General features: G+C 33.3%; 1 protein-coding gene across 1 annotated transcript; it reads right to left on the bottom strand.

The window, feature by feature from the left end:
- Nucleotides 1-470: 470 nt before the first annotated feature.
- On the bottom strand, nt 471-18617 carry ufm1 (ubiquitin-fold modifier 1). The gene is made up of 6 exons (XM_059351449.1): nt 18479-18617; nt 18320-18376; nt 11469-11526; nt 9751-9790; nt 4506-4538; nt 471-1095 (listed from the first exon to the last, which is right to left on the bottom strand). Coding segments are annotated over exons 1-6 (264 nt in total). The 5' UTR covers nt 18481-18617; the 3' UTR covers nt 471-1021.
- Between the last annotated feature and the right edge of the window lie 3070 nt (nt 18618-21687).

The following is a 21687-nucleotide window of genomic DNA, read 5'->3' on the forward strand; positions in this document are numbered from 1 at the left end:
AGGTTCATTTTCTATCCACTGCATCACCTGCAAGTCCTACCAAAATAAAAGACACCGGACCAAAGACTGTAATCTAACACTGAATGCATTCCCCACATTAAAGCATTTGTTTATGTTGCTGTATGAACCTTAGCAGTGATGCTATTGTGACACATTCTGGGGCCTTTTTGCATTTTAATCTGCTTTTTTGGACGCTTGCCTTGTTTTCTCGCCACCTGTTCCTCAGTTCCTAATTACGCTTGCAGAGCATATTAAATAGTTCATACTGCCCAGTTTAATTTTTATATTTATTGTGCAAATATGGGGCATAATATTACATGGCTTGCAATACAGAGCCAAGGCATTTTAATGAGAGCAAACTGATGTTAAAACATAACCTGACAGAGGGCAGCAAAGATCCACATCCCTGCACAGTTTGATAGATGAACGATCATATGTTCTTACATTGATTTCATAAAAAAAGAGTTCAGTACTGATCAATGAAGCAAGTTTATTGATCTGGTACACCTGCAGCCACTTAATATCACAACAATGCTCCTTGCTTGTTGTACATATATTTAAAAAACTCTCACATTACCATATCCACAACGCTGATAAAGATAAAAGTAAACATTGCAAAATAGGCGTGTTGTTGTTAGTCATACTGATTTATTGTCATTTACAAAGATATAAAAGCTATTGTTGACTCACTTGTTTGTTAATCTAAGCCTTTTTTTTGTTTTTTTACCACGATGCAGCTGCTGTTTGTTTGTGTGTTACGTACTTAATACTTCTTGATGTCACTCCAATCTTTGATGTATCACTTGCAGAAAAAAAACGTGACAGAATGAAGAAGCAGGGAGCAAGCAAGTGTGTGCATGTCATCATCCATTAGATATATATTTATATATATTCTCATGTGAGTCACTGTCAGTTGTGGGCCAGAAAATAAATATGACACACGCTGAGGTGTTTCCTGGGTCTCAAGTGTTATATGATGCTGCCGGGTGAGTCATGATGCCGTCAACCAGGAGAAGCAGCATCAGTCTCCTTGTCCTCCCACTCTGTCTCTGGGAATGATGCGGAGCTCTGAGCCGTGTTTCAGAAACACGTTTCCTGGAAACACAGCACAAAGATCACACTTTATAATCTGTGTTGTTTTAATAATAAGGGGTTTTTACTGTCACTGAGGCTGATACGCTGCACACAACACGTCAATTTGCCATCTTGAAAGAGAAAATTGGACTTTCTCCCATCAAAAAAAAAAGATAATTTGTCCAAAATAGTGATGAAAAGTACTGACAAGTATTAGATTTTGTCAGTTTTAAGCTTGATACTGAATTAAAACCTTAGGCAAGGCACACTGTAAAAAATGTTGGTAGAAATTACAGTAAAAAACGGTCAAATGACATCAGAAATAGGACGTAAAATTTAAAACTGTATATCACCGTAGTAGACACTTTTAATTACCGTAAATCTAAGAATAGCACAAAACTTTTACTTTTACTGTCGTAAACTAGGAAACAAACAGTATTGCTGTAAAAACATTTTCATGTAAAATTAATGGAAAAATACCATAATGTCAAAAAATGACACCATTACCTTAAAAATAACGGGATTATTCAGTTATTATTAGTAGTAGTCTAAATTACAGATATTTACATTTAAATTTACAGTAGAAAAGCCCCTCACTGTATTTTTTACGGGGATATTCTGGCAACCACAGCTGCCGGTATTTTACCGTGAATTAAACAGATTAATTTTTTCAGTGCAAGGCAAGTTTATATGTATAGCACAATTCAACACAAGGTAATTCAAAGTGCTTTACGTTAACATTAAAAACAGCAAGACACAATTGAAAACAGTAAAAACAGTCAATTAAAACAGGGAAATAGAAATAAAAATATAGATAAGATAAAATAAGATACAGCAGGATAAGAAAAGAGATAAAATAATAAAAAGCACAAGTCAAACATTGCCTAGTTAAACAGTAAGGGCAGTAGAGTAGAGCAGATAAGTGTTAAAATAAGATATGCTGCAGTAAACTAGAGTGTTTTTAGTCCTGATTTAAAGGAGCTGAGCGTCTCTAAAGAAAAACCAAAGATTCATTCACAAAGCTGCAGACAAACTGGGTAGAAAGACATTTTGATCAAATCTAAAGGCTTAAATACAAAGCCATAAACACATCTAAACTGGGGGATAAATTAAATTCCTGATGCATAGTTTTCCTCACATTTGTCCTCAGCGAGCACACACAAACTGGATTTATTTTAATTATTTATAAACAGATCAGATCAGATTTGACTTTATTAATCCCACAGTGGGGAAATTTCTTTGTTACAGCCGCAAAGTTTCACACAATTAAGATAAAGATAAAAAATAAACAATCTAAGAAAAGACATATTAACAATATACAAATATACAATAATAATAATAGTAATAATATACTATATACAACTTAGTGCAAATTGAAGTGGAGAAAATGTGCAGAGTGCAGATTTATGCAAAAATGTTCAGGTTGTGTTGGTGTTGTACAGTCTTAATTAATAATACTAATACTGCATTATGGAACCACAGATAGCAAATTAATTCATTCATTTGATCATAAAACCTGCAATCATGCGAGTTTATGTGTATAACTAATTCCCATCAATTTAAGTGGCCACAGGGAATAAATGAAATTAGTCTTATGAAGAGAAAAAAGGGGATAAAATTATATGGGATCAATTTTAGCACCGTGTACTCAATCATGTGGAAAAGGGGTGGAGTGGTTGAAAAAGGTTGATGTGACAGAGGTGTGTGAACTGAGGCTATTATTAGCAGCATGCAGCAGATAAAAAGCTGTTGAATGAACCCACACTGCTCTCTTTTCGTTGCAGAAGGGACTCAATATTGCCTCTGGTCAAAGCAGGCATTACCTATCCTGCTTAATGCAGAAAAGCCAGTCATCCATTATGCAGCTACACAGTAAGTATGAACCGCAGGGAAACACCACGGAGGCTGACATAGTGAAAAAAAGTGATTCACTAAGGCTTGGCAATTATGTGGGAATACAAAGTCAAGTGAATTCTGACTAAAGCGCTCGGTACGGGTAGTTAGCCTCCAGTCAGAGGTCGCTTTTACATTTAATTTAACATTAAATACTGCCTCTGGAGGCAAGGCATCTATATTCATCACACAGGAAACAGCGTTCACATGCAAACAGGCCGCTGCAACACAAACATGTCAGTTAAATCAAGAGGATTTCACTATGTCAGCTTATTTTAACAGATATAAATAAAGGGTTGATGTTCAAACACATCCAATGGTGCAATCACTTTTCTATGGAAATGTGGAAATTTTTCTCTTAGATCAAGTTTTATTTTACTGATATTACTAAATCTATGCACTAAATCTACACACGACACTTTGCTATGTTATTAATATTATTATTATTATTATTATATATACTGTTTCTGCCATTACTATTATTACTATATACTGTAATATACTACTATTGTTATTATACGGGCCTTATTTATTATTATTATTATTATTACTATTATTATTATATATTATATATCATATTATTTTACTTAAAATTACTTTATTTATATTTTTCATTTTATTTTTATATTGTTTATTATCTATTATTACATATTATATTATATTATATTATATACTGTACTATTATTATTATTATTATATATACTGTTTCTGCCATTACTATTATTACTATATACTGTAATATACTACTATTGTTATTATACCGGCCTTACCGGCCTTATTTATAATTATTATTACTATTATTATTACTATTATTATTATATATCATATTATTTTACTTAAAATTACTTTATTTATATTTTTCATTTTATTTTTATATTGTTTATTATCTATTATTACATATTATATTATATATATTATATTATATACTGTACTATTAATATTATTATTATATATCGACTAGTCACTATAGCATTGTTTAGCATCTATCTATCTATCTATCTATCTATCTATCTATCTATCTATCTATCACCAAGCTGGTTCTTTACAACGTTTCTTCTCCAATTATCATAAATATCTCTCATTTATATTGAATGTATGCTCTTTGACAGTCAGCTGTCCTCTTCAAACCTGATTTAAATAACCTGGATTATATAAAGTGGAACAGTTTGATTGATTTGTAACATTACCTCCAGTAAGGTTTTTTTTTTAATAAGCCATACATTTCTTTGCCTTCTTGGTGGAACCACCCACATAAGTCACTCGCTCCGGGGGCTTTATCAAATTAATCTTTCAGACGATCAACACAATGCCACCAGCATTAGTAAAGTGCATTATGAAACACGCTTTATTCAAATGCTGCTTCGATGAAAGCACGTTGACAAGCGGCAGAGAGCTTTGCCCTCAGGTTGATTATGCTTCCAAGCACCTTTGATATATTTGAATGGAAGGAAAAAGCAACACTTGGAACCATTTAGAGTGGCCTTTGTGGATAATATATTAATATATAAATATAATGTAAGGCATGGAGAACAACTCACCTGCTGTCTGGGCAGGGTTGATTCCTATTCCATCTGCAAGGCAACAACAACACAAACCAATTTAAACCCAAAAGATTGTAAATGACATGAGCACAGAAATGAAAAAAAAAAGAAGATAATTTAAAATATCACCAGTTATCTATAATGATGTTGCACTGGGAGGAATGAGAGCATGCCTCAGCAGCAGGAATAATAACGGAGCAGCCATTCATTCTGCTCCGATAATACTAAAACTTGTATTTGACACGGCATTCATATCTTTGCCTTTTAAACTCAAATTTCATCTCAGTCTTATTTTGCAACAGTCATGTATCCAATTATTCCCTCAGGCCCTGAAAAATGTCATCTTTCTGCAAGAATAGACATCAGGCATACATTCATACATTCTCTCTGCTGTTCTAAATGATCTCAAATCTTTTTATTTTTATTTTTTTTAATTATTTTTTCTTCTTTTCGAACCGAAAAAAATAAACAACATAAACTAAAACAGCATAGGCTAGATGCATATACATATTCATACTAGGGGTGTGCCATATCGTATCGTTCACGATAATATCGGTATTTTTTTATTTATGGTTAAAAAAAATGCATATCATGATATTGGCAACGTTCCTACTTCTTGATGTAGTGGTTAAAGTTGTTTTAATCACAAAAAGCTACCTACTCTCTGTCACTAAACACATGCAGCTTTCAAAATAAGAGCACAGTGTGTTAACAGAATCCACCACAGAACTTACAAGAAGACTGTCAAAATAAGATGCCTTAAATAAAACTTACAAGAACCTTTATTTTCCTTTACAAAATGTCATTAAAATATGCCCCCGAAACCCCTAAATGGGTATTTTTATTATTTGCTCATACTCAAGAGTCAAGAGTAATTTTTTTTGTATTTGGCAACTGTTGAGATTTGCACTTCACACTACATTTTAGATTTTTATTTATTTATACAGACTAAAAAAAAAACATATTTTCTATATCTTTTCAAGTATTTCGTAATATCGTCAAGAATATCGTTATCGCAAAAATAGCCTGAAAAATCGTGATATTCTTTTAGGGCCATATCGCCCAGCCCTTATTCATACACATACTCACATAGGCACCATTAAACAGATGTACATAAACATATAAACATTTACACACATACAGTATATAAAGCCCTATACATATACATGCATCTGCCCCGTTTTAAGTAATAAGATAGAAATAAGAACCAGTTAACTTAATATTCAATATGCATTTCCTTATATTATTTTGGTTCGAAAAAAAAAAGGGAGTAGGCTGAAGTATAAAATATTTCAAAAATAAGAAATTATATCTCTATATATAGCCACTTAATGTCAAATAAATATGTATTATTATTATTATTATTATTATTATTATTATTATCATTATTTATTTACTTATTTTCTTATTAGTCAACCATAGTATATCAAACAACTTAGATCTGAGAATTTCTATTCCTCCCGCAAAGAAAACAAACAAAAAAAAACAAATCAAACAATTCGAAAAAAAAAGGCAGTAGGCTGAAGTATAAAATACTTCTCTAGGCCTCTCCCCTGGTACTCAACACTACAAAAATAAGAAAGTATATCTCTATATATAGCCACTTAATGTCAAATAAATATGTATTATTACATATGACCAGCCATTCATTCTGCACCGATAATACTAAAACTTGTATTTGACACGGCATTCATATCTTTGCCTTTTAAACTCAAATTTCATCTCAGTCTTATTTTGCAACAGTCATGTATCCAATTATTCCCTCAGGCCCTGAAAAATGTCATCTTTCTGCAAGAATAGACATCAGGCATACATTCATACGTTCTAAATTGCCTCTGAGAAGCCTGTCAGAGCAGAGCAGAGGTAAACAACAGCATAATCAGTTTTTATGTGGCGCCGCACGCTTTAATTGTTGGGAAACAAAGACTTTCCTTTACGGTAATTTGCTGGGGTGATTACTGTAACTGTGGTTACAAGTGTTCTGTAGGAGGAGGAACAGGCTTTCTTTCTTTTTCTTTTTTTAATTTTTTCTTTTCATTTTACTGACTCGACTTATTACCAGCTGCGGCTGCATGCGGCTGCTGTTGTTTCCACCCTGAGAGTCTGAGTGTAATCACGGCTAAATGTGTTCCTGGAGTCTTCTGCTGCAGCTGGAACTATACAGAAGCTCATCTGAGTACCTGCCAGGTGTTTACACATCTGTCTGTCTGTCAATGGACTTTATCAACGTGATAAAGTCACATCTGTTGTACACTACCGGTCAAAAGTTTTAGAACACCCCAATTTTTCCAGTTTTTTTATTGAAATTCAAGCAGTTCAAGTCAAATGAACAGCTTGAAAGGGTCCAAAGGTAAGTGGTGAACTGCCAGAGGTAAATAAAAAAGGTAAGCTTAACCAAAACTGGAAAATAATGTACATTTCAGAATTATACAAGTAGGCCTTTTTCAGGGAACAAGAAATGGGTTAACAACTTAACTCTATGGAGTCTTGGGCTATTTTGTCCATTTTTGAATTCTTTTCATGTCTTTGTAAGTCATTTTGTGTCTTTTTTTGGTCATTTTGTGTCTTTTTTTAGTAATTTTGTGTCATTATAACATTTTTAACACCATATTAACTATATTAAAGATTTTGAAATGGTTAATATACCTTTAAGAAATTAGTTGAAAAACATTTAAAGATTAAATATGTATAGCACTTTGTAAATAGTTAATAAATTGGTCTATAAACCATCTATAAACATCACTTAGTTGGTTATTGTAAAGTGTTACCTTATGTTACCAAATATGGTACTTCCTGTGAGCCCTAGACCTCAAACTAAGGCCGTAACAAGCAGCATAGCAAGTCAGACATGATCATGATTTGTAATTAATTAATAATTTAATTAGCATTTTTGCTGCATGCAGGCTCTAATTACCCAGCTTCACTCGTCTCTAATGTGAAGGTAAACGCTGTATCAATAACAGCTCGATGTGAGTTAGAGGGGGCTGACATCTTGTATCCCTGCTGGAAGCTGACAAAGATCAATAAAAGGTCAGAGATTCCTCGATGCTTCTTCAGCACATTTAGTAGAAGAGACAGAGCTGCTGGTTCTCTGTGGACTGATAGTAAAAACTGCTGCAGCCTCCGGGAGTTTAACGTGAAAGAAACAGACATTTACTCCTTTGGAACCTCAGGACACGGGCTTAAATTACATTCATAAACTTGCAGTGGTGCTGGTGTAATGTTTTGGATAATGCCTCCTATCATCTCTTTCTGACTGCTTTAAAGGAACATCCTTATGTATAATGATGTATTGTAATGTAGAGACACATTAGCTTTATGCTTCTAATCTCAATTTAAATAAGTGGGCAAGTTTGGAAAGCAAACCAGATTATTTTTCCCCCTGGCTGAATATACTAATTATCTTAATTGGACTTGACAGTTACCATGCGCTTCAGACATACTGGAAATGTTCAGCAAGTCATTTTGCTTTCAGTTTTACTGCAGTGCAAACATGCAAAAGTTAATATGACAATCTGATTTGACAGCATTTCAATCACCAGAATCAAGACTGACTGACTAAATCCTTACAGTCTGTTGTTGAAACTCTAAAGATCTCTGTCAGTAGCTGATGTTTTTAAAGAATGACACTCTGAAGTCAGACAGTTTTTAATAGAGGTGCACCGTTCAATCGGCACCGATTTCCTCAATATTGCGGGATCGGTGATCGGCCGATTCTTTTACGTCAAACCGATCTTATCTAGCGATCTTATCTACCTCCACAAAGGTCTATTGGCTATTTATTTTAACATTTGAATAGCCACAAAGCTGCTGCATTTGGCCATTTGTTATTGTTGTACTAAACAAAACCAACCACTCAGGACACTTTATTTATGGTTGCAGTTCTTTTTTTAGTTTGTCCTGTAAATTGTTGCTATTTATTTTAAGTTCAATATTTTATTAACTACCTCAGACATTGGGATTTCCTTTATTTGTTAAAGAAAAATACTTATGTGTTATTGTTTTTCAATAAAATAAGATTCAAACATTGAAGGTGTATGCTGTGAGTTATAAAAAAATCGGTATCGGCCAAAATCGGAATCGGCAGGTCAGGCTTTTTAAAAATCGGTGATCGGCCAGAAAATTGCAATCGGTGCAGCCCAAGTCTTTAACCCATTGATGCCGGGAAAGCATTACTGCATTTCAAGGTCGGGACAGCGGATATGTCATTTTGTAGTATTTCTAGTTTTTTCCACCTATTTTCGGTCTCTTGGCCAATGAAATGCATCAGAATCATGATCAGAATACATGTGGGAGTGTCACAATGCATCATGGGACTTTTCCAGAACTTTAAATCATGGAGGAAGACGACTATAGCGGAGGCATATCTATCTATCTATCTATCTATATAGATACATATCTATAGCGGAGGAGCTCAGCAGGAAGTGACGGAAGAGATCTGATGAAAACAGCACCGATGATTTTATTGCTGATCTGGACTTTGAACCCTCAGAACCAATCGACCGGCATTTATGGATGAGGAATATGTTTTTAGACGACATATTTGTGGCCATCTGGAGATAATAATATTATTAATAATATATTAATAATAATAATAATAATAATAATAATAATAATAATAATAGGCTAATTGATTGTGATGATGATGTAAGAAATCATGACTGTTTATGTCTTATATTACTTTATGCGTTGTTGAGTACCCTGAAAAGTGCAATATATAAAATGTATTATTATTATTTATTATTATTATTATGATTTTTTTTTTTATTACAGTAGGCTAATGAGAACTATGTCTATTTCTTCCAGTGGTCATATCATGTTAGCATCTTGCTAATGGGCATGTATTAGTATTATGCATAGGATTTTTTATTCAGTCAAATGTAACATTTGCTGAGTTTGTTGATTTTTAAAAAAAATGTATTGAAGGTTTGGACAAATAAACTCAACTTCTCATGGAAGCCACGGGTATTAGCTCTCAAATACTTCTTGAATTTCATTTCTATCTGCTACAGAGGCTGAAAAATCTATTATTTAGTAGGTGTTGAATTTCCAGAAAAACTTCAGGTTTTAGGGGGTCATTTGAAAATCGGCCAGAGGTTTTACAGGCATTTTTTTCCAGGCGCTTTAGGCCTTAATGGGTTAATAACCATCAAGCTGGTAAACTTGTCACTTTTGCACTTGGACTAGTTTGCTAAAGAGACAAAAAAAACAGCAGATGAAAGAGTTTTCCTCCTAAACTCACCATTTGTTATGATGGCACTGGTTGCTGATGGCACTTTGAACTGCAGAAGGAAAAGGAAGCAGAGAAAAAAAAAAATCCCCATTAGTGAAATTCACAACATTGACGTTTCAGAAATGTCAGCAGTGCTACAGAGATATTTTGGTTAAATAACCGGGGACATGTTGCAACCCAGTTCTGCCTGGCTTGAAGACAGTGTGTGAATAAATCATCAAAAGGGAAAGCTTCATCCACTGAGTCAGCGCTCACATTCACTCACTTTGTTGGGTGACAACTTTAAAATTGGAGCTGTACTTGAGATGTTTTCAGAAACAAAAACTCAGTGAAAGTGGCAGAAATAAAATGCTGTGTGGTGAGATTTGTTTTCAGTCTTTTGTCTGCCAACTTTTACACTTGACAGACACGTGTGTTAGCGCTTTCACGCTGAATCAGGCTGCAGCGCCTGCAGTCAGCACAGAGCCTGAGGGGGAGATAGCCACGCTTGAATTTCTGGAAGAAAATCACTCAGCACGGTCACAATACATGTCCTGCTGCAGTGTTGGAGGGGAGAGGATGTGGGCTGCTGGGATTTGCAGGGAAAAGATAGAGGGGGCAGTCTGTCACCAGGGAGATAAGGTGAGCTGCTGCTGCCCACCGAGCTACTGCCAGGTAGCACAGAAATACACTTTAGATCAGCAGAGAATGGCTTCTTCTGCTTCATATACCTGAGAACTGTTGGATAATAGAAAGTCTATAAAAGGAGCTGATTCTACTCCACCTCTGAATCAACCACTGTGGCAAAATTAAGAAATAAAATCATTTACATTTTCAGGTACACTACTACCGGTCAAAAGTTTTAGAATTTTTCCAGTTTTTTATTGAAAATCAAGCAGTTCAAGTCAAATGAACAGCTTGAAAGGGTACAAAGGTAAGTGGTGAACTGCCAGAGGTAAATAAAAAAAGGTAAGCTTAACCAAAACTGGAAAATAATGTACATTTCAGAATTATACAAGTAGGCCTTTTTCAGGGAACAAGAAATGGGTTAACAACTTAACTCTATGGAGTCTTGGGCTATTTTGTCCATTTTTGAATTCTTTTCATGTCTTTGTAAGTCATTTTGTGTCTTTTTTGTCATTTTGTGTCTTTTTTTAGTCCTTTAGTCCAACATAAAATGTGATTTTGAATCTTTTTTTTACTTTCAAAACACTATCATGCTCAATAAAGAATTTTAAATGTTGCAAATGTGCATTAATTTCAGAGTACACTGAGACATTAAACTGCATCATTTTCAATTAAATTCTGGAAAAGTTGGTGTGTTCTAAAACTTTTGACCGGTAGTGTATGTGTAATCAGAATATTTATGTGCAATATGTTAACATTTTTCTATGCTGGCTGCTACAAGAAGAAATGATATTCTATCTTAATTCTATTTTAAGAGGCCACCAACTACAGTAGTGCAGGCAGTTTGTATTTTTTCCTTTATTTAAATTTCAAGATAACACTTTTCAAGTTGATGTTTAGTCTTGTTGTGAATATAATCCAATTATAATGGTTCAGGTGTTTTTAGAAAGAATCTGCATTGATCATTGAATAAATAAACATGCAATCACAACACAATATCTCAAACATATCAACACTTCAGCCACATGTGCATCTGCAGGACTTTACAGCTAAAAGCAACCTTCAAACTATCATCCAGTTTATATCTCCCTCCATAACAATAACAATAACAATTAGCTTACCTCTTCAGCTGCAAACTTCAAAACTGCTGTGAACGGCGTGCTTTCTGGGACACTTAGTCTTTAAAAAAAGAAGAAGCATGAAACAGGACGTTAAATACGCCACAAAAAACAGCCTTTACTGTATTCTCCATGCTTCATTTTTAAAGAATGAATACAACATGACTAAATTATCAATCCCTCAACCTAAAGGCTTGAGCTTCCATCTACAAGTGCTTTAATGTTGAACAGCAAGTCACTTAAACCTTAAGTGCAATTCTGCAGCTGACCATTTATTTGGACTTTTATGGAAAAAAGGAGAACAAAAGGAACATTTTCTAACTGAGTGTAACATTAACTCCATTAACTTTCAGGTGGATGCTCCTGCAATGAATCCTGCAGTGGAGTTTCCAGCAGAAAACACAGAAACCATTTATTTTAATATATGGGATAAAACTTTTGGTATAACACTTTATAATAAGGTCGTTAATAACCATTAATTAACAAGTAATAAGGCATTGTTCTCACTTTAGATCCGGTAGTTGCAAAAAGCATAGTTAACTTATAGTTAACTTATAATAGATGAGCAATAAAGTATATTTTAATATCAATAAGTAAACAAAATAAGATTAATAAAGGCATGGCAAAGACATAATGGGTGGGTCATGGGTGTTTGTAATGCCATTATTAACACTTATATAAGCTTATAAACACACAATAATGTTAATAAGCATCTTGTAAGGATTTACAACGGCCTTATTACTTGTTAATTAATGGTTATTACAAGGACCTTAATATAAAGCCATGTCAAGTCAAGTCAAAGTTTATTTATAGAGCACATTTAAAAAACAACCTCAGTTGACCAAAGTGCTGTACAGTTATTAAAATAGAATACATCATACACAAATAGGTATAAATAAAAACAATGAAAAACAATAAAATACTAAAAACAGTAAAACAATAAAATAAAATAGAATGAAATAGTAATAAAAGCTCAATCCAAAACGGAGTTAGAGATAAAAAAAAGACAAATAAAAGGGTAAAAAAGTAAAAAGCTACACCATGTCATCACATCTGATGCATCCAATTTTCATTTATTTTATTAAGGTATTTTTTAAAATCTTTTTTTATTTTTTATTTTTCTTAATGAGCATACTTGGCATCCTGTGTTTATTTATGTATTGGTATTATTAGCATAAGTGTTAATGTTTCTGTTTCTCTGCTTTTTTGCCTCCCTATATATTATTATATATTATTATAATACTATGTTTTTTGTTTTGTTTTGTATTTATTTTTCTTTTGTGGTTCTTTGTTCTAATGTACCCTTTAAAAAAACAAAATGTGGAAAACAGCTGTGGAATAAGTTATGTCTTGTACTGATGCTTATGAATGCTAATTTCCAATAAAAAAATATACACTACTGGTCAAAAGTTTTAGAACACACCAACTTTTCCAGAATTGAATTGAAAATGATGCAGTTTAATGTCTCAGTGTACTCTGAAATTAATGCACATTTGCAACATTTAAAATTCTTTATTGAGCATGATAGTGTTTTGAAAGTAAAAAAAAAGATTCAAAATCACATTTTATGTTGGACTAAAGGACTAAAAAAAGACACAAAATGACCAAAAAAAAGACACTAAATGACAAAAAAAGACACAAAATGACAAAAAAAGACACCAAAAGACACAAAATGACTAAAAAAAGACACAAAATGACCAAAAAAAGACACAAAATGACTTACAAAGACATGAAAAGAATTCAAAAATGGACAAAATAGCCCAAGACTCCATAGAGTTAAGTTGTTAACCCACTTCTTGTTCCCTGAAAAAGGCCTACTTGTATAATTCTGAAATGTACATTATTTTCCAGTTCTGGTTCAGCTTACCTTTTTTTATTTACCTCTGGCAGTTCACCACTTACCTTTGGACCCTTTCAAGCTGTTCATTTGACTTGAACTGCTTGAATTTCAATAAAAAACTGGAAAAATTGGGGTGTTCTAAAACTTTTGACCGGTAGTGTATAAACCAAAAAAAAAGAAGCTAAACCAAACTTTTTTTTCTTTTTTAATTACAAGGTTGGAGATGCAATTGCCAAGTAATGTAATTCAGAAGGAGCTGACTTGGTGAAAATCAATTGACAGAATCAGTTCAGCAGCTTCAGCATTCTGAGTGAGAGTGAGAGCTCGTCTCATTATAAAGACCTCCCTGTTGCCTTAACTGAAAGTGAGCGGTAGCGTGTTTGAATATGACTGGTGATTATTATAAAAATAAGCTGATGGTGTGCTCGAGTTCAGGACTCTGTCAGAATTAATACGATGCCTCATTTTGTATCATTATTATCCCTTTATTCACGCTAAGCTTTTAACAGCTGCAGCGAGACCTCGTCTGACCTCATTAGAGGATCGACTCCCTGTCAACACTTTGAGGCTAGAAAAGTCTCCATATTTACATGGACTAAAGGAAAAAGAACATTTAATGTGAGGCTCGGTCTGGAATTTGACCGTGTGTCATTATGGAAAAAAATGGCTGTGGGGGGAAAAAGATGCCAAAAAGTTTAGCTGACATTTTGTGGCCTGTTTTCATCTCTCTTGTCAAGTTTGACCTCTGTCACATATTCTGTTTTACTATACTTTATATAAATATACACTACCGGTCAAAAGTTTTAGAACACCCCAATTTTTCCAGTTTTTTATTGAAATTCAAGCAGTTCAAGTCAAATGAACAGCTTGAAAGGGTCCAAAGGTAAGTGGTGAACTGCCAGAGGTAAATAAAAAAAGGTAAGCTTAACCAAAACTGAAAAATAATGTACATTTCAGAATTATACAAGTAGGCCTTTTTCAGGGAACAAGAAATGGGTTAACAACTTAACTCTATGGAGTCTTGTCCATTTTTTAATTCTTTTCATGTCTTTGTAAGTCATTTTGTGTCCTTTTTTGGTCATTTTGTGTCTTTTTTTAGTCGTTTTGTGTCTTTTTTTGGTCATTTTGTGTCTTTTTTTAGTCATTTTGTGTCCTTTTTTGGTCATTTTGTGTCTTTAGGTGTCTTTTTTTGGTCATTTTGTGTCTTTTTTTAGGCCTTTAGTCCAACATAAAATGTGATTTTGAATCTTTTTTTTACTTTCAAAACACTATCATGCTCAATAAAGAATTTTAAATGTTGCAAATGTGCATTAATTTCAGAGTACACTGAGACATTAAACTGCGTCATTTTCAATTAAATTCTGGAAAAGTTGGTGTGTTCTAAAACTTTTGACCAGTAGTGTGTATATATATATATAAATTCTAAATTAAAAAGACAGTTTGCAGAATCAAACCATTATTCCCTTCTGTATGTACAATGTAGTGAATGGGAGGCTAATTTTAACATCCTTACAATTAACTTCCAATGTATGTCATTAAGACCTCTGTTATCTTTAGCTAAGTGTTACAGTTTTGCAGTATTTGTGCCTCAGTTGTTTTGTTTTCATGTAAAAGTGGCAGAAAGCTCCACAGAATGTTAAAAAATAACCAATTTGGTGGAATATTTTGATAAACACGGACATAACAATAGTCTTGGAAAACTGAACCTCACTGATGACTTATTACTCATTGTTTGGAGTTCTTGAAACAGAGAGATTTCACAAAATAACACTTGTGGTGACCTGGTAATAGATACAACAGATATAACACTGAACATGTGCTGTAGTTTGAGTGTCTGTCTGTGTGACTTCACAAGGTCCACTGTGATTATTCCCTCTTCTGTTTTAACAATCTTTAGATCTTCATCCTCCAAGATTTCTGACATGCAGAGGTCAATTTATTGTTCAATTTAGGGACCAAATTATGGAATGAATACCTTTTCCCGTCTGGCAAAGGACTCCATCTCTGTAAAATGCTTCAAACGATGTCTAAAAGCTCATTTAACTGCTGTTTTAAAATTCTAATCTACACACAAATACACTTTTTTAACATGTTCATTTTTGTTTTTGTTATTGTCATTATAACTTGTTGATGTTATACATGTGTTTTTTCTATTATCAGTTTATTACTTTCTAATAATTATGAAATTTTAGGTGGAGGCTTTAAATAAATAAGCCCATGTGGGTTTTCTGCCTCTCCCTGCACTTTACATTATATGTTATCTTTGTCATTTTATGTAATTCTAACTGTGCAAATAAATAAAACCTAAAACCTAAACCTAAACACAGGACTCAAAGATGTCACTTTGCATCTTTCTTTTTTTTCATTTTTTTGTTGCAGAAAATTAGCTCAATCTATGGAATTATTTTCATAGGTGCTAGTCTAATAAATATCAAATGTATAAAACTGAGGTTAATGACCCTGTTATCTGTTTTTATTCAGTGACAGCACTTGAAATACAGCTTTACACTAACAGATGTTGTCTCACAACACTGTCCCACATCTCTGCAGCTCAAGTGGAGTACAAAGTACAATATTCAGCTCTAAAATGTAGTGGAGCAGAGGTATAAAGTTACATCAAATGTAAAGTTCAACTGTACTTGAGTAAATGTACTTAGTTACATCCAACCACTGTTTGAGTGTGACAAAACACAGCAAACATGGACAGCAGTCTGTCTGTCTGTGTAACTTCACAAGGTCCACTGTGTTTTTTCCTCAAATTACTTAAAGCTGTCACAGAAAAAACAGCTCAAGTGACGTTATGTTCATTGATGAAGACCTGTGTGACCAGATGGCACCAAGTCAGGTCCATTTAACTCAGAATAGAGCTGACAAAATGATGTCATATGAGCCAAACCACATCTTAAATGTCAAAAAGGGGAATGTACCAGCTCTTCTGACTGTTTTCTATCCAGTAAATCACATTCATCACAGCTTTACACTGACAGATGTTGTCTCACTGATCACATCTTCTATATATCTCACAAGAAGAGTTTTTTCTCTCCTTTGGACAGAAAATCATAAAGTAGGTCCTTTCAATGTGAAAAAAGGGAAACCTCAAAAAAAAGAAGTGTAACACCATTGAAACAATGTAAAGTACTTAAAGACAGATTACAGCAGTATTGCAGTGTAAAATAACTTTTTCCTGGAGTGACAGGCATCTGTAATATGTTATTTTGTTTTACAGTTACTGCATAAAATCCCATATTAAACTATGTCAACTGACTAGTATAACTTATGGGCAGAGTTTGAATCTAAAAGACAGTTTTCAAATGTATTTGCAGAAAGAGGAAAGCTATTCTGTGCTCACAATAAAACAAAGTCTCATAGCTGTACATACAACACATTATTCTGTGCAGTCACAAATAGTTTGCAAGGCAATGTTGGTCCATTGTGCAACTTAAATGTAGACTTTACAGTGATGTAGTAGACATCTTGTATTTAGTAGCATTTTTAAATAGACAATATTTGTGTCTACATAGATTCTGGATTGTCCAAAAACCTGTGTACCAAAAGACCTGTGTGACCAGATGGCACCAAGTCAGGTCCATTTAACTCAGAATAGAGCTCACAAAATGATGTCATATGAGCCAAACCACATATTAAATGTCAAAAAGGGGAATGTAACAGCTCTTCTGACTGTTTTCTATCCAGTAAATCACATTCATCACAGCTTTACACTGACAGATGTTGTCTCACTGACCACATCTTCTATATATCTCACAAGGAGAGTTTTTTTTTCTCCTTTGGACAGAAAATCATAAAGCAGGTCCTTTCAAGGTGAAAAAAGGGAACCCTCAAAAAAAGAAGAAGTGTAACACCATTGAAACAATGTAAAGTACTTAAAGACAGATTACAGCAGTATTGCAGTGTAAAATAACTTTTTCCTGGAGTGACAGGCATCTGTAATATGTTATTTTGTTTTACAGTTACTGCATTAAATCCCATATTAAACTGTGTCAACTGACTAGTATAACTTATGGGCAGAGTTTGAATCTAAAAGACAGTTTTCAAATGTATTTGCAGAAAGAGGAAAGCTATTCTGTGCTCAGAATAAAATAAAGTCTCATAGCTGTACATACAACACAATATTCTGTGCAGTCACAAATAGTTTGCAAGGCAATGTTGGTCCATTGTGCAACTTAAATGTATGATGTTGAAACGTAAAGTCTCCAGAGCACATAGAGTACATGAGACTAGACTTTACAGTGATGTAGTAGACATCTTGTATTTAGTAGCATTTTTAAATAGACAATATTTGTGTCTACATAGATTCTGGATTGTCCAAAAATGAAGTCATCCTTTTAATTTTTTTCTTATTTTGTGTAAAATCTGAAAGAAATTATTAGCCCAAGTATTTTTATATATCTAAAATAATGCATATTTTTAGTTTTCAGATCTGTTACTTCAGTAAAAGTACTAATTCCACAATATGAAATTACTCCACTACAAGAGGAAAGCTATTCTGTGCTCACAATAAAACAAAGTCTCATAGCTGTACATACAACACATTATTCTGTGCAGTCACAAATAGTTTGCAAGGCAATGTTGGTCCATTGTGCAACTTAAATGTAGACTTTACAGTGATGTAGTAGACATCTTGTATTTAGTAGCATTTTTAAATAGACAATATTTGTGTCTACATAGATTCTGGATTGTCCAAAAACCTGTGTACCAAAAGACCTGTGTGACCAGATATAATATATGAGCCAAACCACATATTAAATGTCAAAAAGGGGAATGTAACAGCTCTTCTGACTGTTTTCTATCCAGTAAATCACATTTATCACAGCTTTATACTGACAGATGTTGTCTCACTGACCACATCTTCATAGCTCGCCTTAAACACACACGTGCTAATATGCAGAGCATCTTAAAATACATTAATCTGTCAGATAAAATGTAAAATAGCTGCCTAAACTAACTGAAATGTAGCTGAATGCACCGTTAGCAGCTGATCTGTCACAATACTCACACTTTGTATGGCAGCCGGGGGTCCGACGTCAGAGTGATTTTAAACGTTACTTTAGACCTAACAAAGCGGGCAAAACCAGCGTAATTAGCACCGAGATATTTTCTAATGAATATGAAATGTATTCAGCTGGAAATGACACATAAAAGAGTAGAAACTCACATGTTTTGGCGAGGCGACTCCGGCTGTGATCTGTTTGTACACACACGGAAGTCCGAAGGACCCCTACATACACGTCATCCATTTATTCCTATTTTTAATAAATTTCTGTGTATGTTTAGTCTTTTTAGGAGTGACTCAGTATTTTTTCAAAATTGTGAATTTTTGCGCTCAGAATAGTATGTAATTTTTAAATATTGAAGGTATTTTTTGTACAATTTCCTGTCAGGCATTCATACCGGACGACCAAACGTTACCGTAATTAACAACAACACGCGCATTGATATTTTCCTGCGCGCATGTTCGAGTTCAGATGATTCAAATGGAGGTGGATTCTCCTTCCTCAGGTAAACTCCAAGTCAGCTTTTTATTTTTTTCCTGAATAATATACATTTATTTTACGGTGCGCATTGCTACAGACTGTATATACGCTCAGTCGACTGACATTTAAAATTTGCAGAGATTTTAAATTAAGTTGAGACAGGTAATCAATGTTAATGTGCCGTGTGTTTTTGTTCCGGACAAATGTATGCAGTTTCTGCATGGTAGTGTTTGCCTAACGAGCATATTCGTGCTTTTTGTGTATTTTTTTTATGTGTATTTATTTTTATTGTTTTCATCATCAACAGAAAAATATATACAAATTATGTATATAAATTAGAGATAAATGCTGGAGCTACACAGAACAAGAGTTTTTGACATTAGACAAACAAAACAAGGGTATAACATAAATGGCACAGCAATAGAATAACACTAATTCAGTTTTCAGACATTAAATCAAAAAAAGGTTGCCATATTTTAAAAAAGATATCCTCTTAAGTAGATATGATGTACCTGATTTTCTCCCAGTGTAATACATTTCCCAGCTCTCTCAACCACATTTCAAACGTAGGAGCCCTTTCAGATTTCCAAAACTGTAGAATTAACTTTCTGGCTAACAATGTTGAAATGGAGATAGCGCTTTTTGTGAATTTAAATGAAATAAGTAGGCTAATAAACTCATTTTATACAGTCCATATTATGATATTGTTTTTGATTGTTTGTCTGTTTTTTGCAACTTTGATTTTCTGAGAATATAGTTTGTGTCAGTGTGTGCTTTCATAACGATAATGCATTAACAAAAATGCCAACCAGGTTTAGGTATTTGTGTTGGTAAGATAGGCCATACATGCTTTTCTCAAAATTAGTCAAAACAATATACATTTATCTTCCACAATTGGTACATAAATAAATGCATAATTGCATAAATAGAAGTGTAAAGTAGTGTAGCAAAATATACACCTACCCACTCGTCTGAAATAAGAAATGTGAAGGAAATAAACATGTAAGAACATTTTTTTAAATGGCTGAAAGCGACTAAGTGGCTTTTTAATTATATTTGATTATTATTGTGAAATTTGCAAGTTGCATGTTTATTGTTGTTTATTGTTAAAAAGATCCCCATTAGCTGTCACCAAAAGTGGGAGGAGCTAGTCTTCCTGGGGTCCACAAGACAAAACAAAAATCACTTAACAATTAAACATTGTAGACATTATTATATACGTCATCAGAAATCATTCCCAATAAGTTATTACATTCATATCTATTGCATTAATTCTCACTTTCATACAGTAAATATGTTAATTCACTACTCACAAATTTAAATAGTGCATTCTCAAGTAATAATTAAAAGATACTTTACTATTCAGTTCACGTATATTCAGTGGGCAATTATTCCAATAACTGATAGCACGATAAATAACTGTTCTCTTTTTTTTATTTTATTTTTTTAATATATTTTTATTGATTCACAGTTGCAGTAAACAGTACAATCGAAGAGACATATTTTTATTTTCTTATATAACCCAACACCCATTCCACTCCCCCAGAGACCCTTACATCGTTGTATTGATAGGTTAATACACCAGATCAGTTAAAACAACAGTGTGTAGAAAAAAAATATTAATAATAAAAAAATATATATATATACACACACACCCATACATAAAATATATATAAAATAAAATAATTAAAAAATAAGTAAAAGAAATAAAAATATAAAACATACATATATATACACATACACACATACATATACAAAAAAATATATATATAAGAAAAAACATAAATAACTGTTCTCTTTAAGGCATTTGATTTTGGACATGGTAACATCATCTGACCACCATTAGCTGACCTTGTCTCATAAGAATGAACCTGATCACATCTGACAATTTGGTTATATAAGAAAACAGGTTGAAAAGAATAGACAGTGTTTCTAAAAAATGTTGTTGTATTGTAGAAAGATTGCCCATGTTTAGATATAAGATATATACTACTGGTCAAAAGTTTTAGAACACACCAACTTTTACAGAATTTAATTGAAAATGATGCAGTTTAATGTCTCAGTGTACTCTGAAATGAATGCACATTTGCAACATTTAATATTCTTTATTGAGCATGATAGTGTTTTGAAAGTAAAAAAAAGATTCAAAATCACATTTTATGTTGGACTAAAGGACTAAAACAGGGACTAGACACAAAATGACTAAAAGTAGACACAAAATGACCAAAAAAGGAAACAAAATGACAAAAAAAGACACAAAATGACCAAAAAAAGACACAAAATGACTTCAAAAAAGACAAAAAATGACCAAAAAAAGACACAAAATGACTAAAAATAGACACAAAATGACCAAAAAAGGAAACAAAATGACGAAAAAAAGACACAAAATGACTTAAAAAAGACACAAAATGACTTAAAATAGACACAAAATGACCAAAAAAAGACACAAAAAGACACAAAATGACTTGAAAGGACATGAAAAGAATTCAAAAATGGACAAAATAGCCCAAGACTCCATAGAGTTAAGTTGTTAACCCATTTCTTGTTCCCTGAAAAAGGCCTACTTGTATAATTCTGAAATGTACATTATTTTCCAGTTTTGGTTAAGCTTACCTTTTTTTATTTACCTCTGGCAGTTCACCACTTACCTTTGGACCCTTTCAAGCTGTTCATTTGACTTGAACTGCTTGAATTTCAATAAAAAAACTGGAAAAATTGGTGTGTTCTAAAACTTTTGACCGGTAGTGTAAGTCATATGAGTTCAACACTTGGTGCTCTGCCAGAGAGAAAAAGAGAGAGAGAGAGGATGATGATGCAGTGGAATGACAAAGAGAACGGGAGCAGATTTATTGTGATGACTCAGAGTTACAGTGCAGACACTCAGACACAC

This window comes from Centropristis striata, chromosome 15 (genome assembly GCF_030273125.1).
Source record: "Centropristis striata isolate RG_2023a ecotype Rhode Island chromosome 15, C.striata_1.0, whole genome shotgun sequence".
Classification (NCBI taxonomy): Eukaryota; Metazoa; Chordata; class Actinopteri; order Perciformes; family Serranidae; genus Centropristis; species Centropristis striata.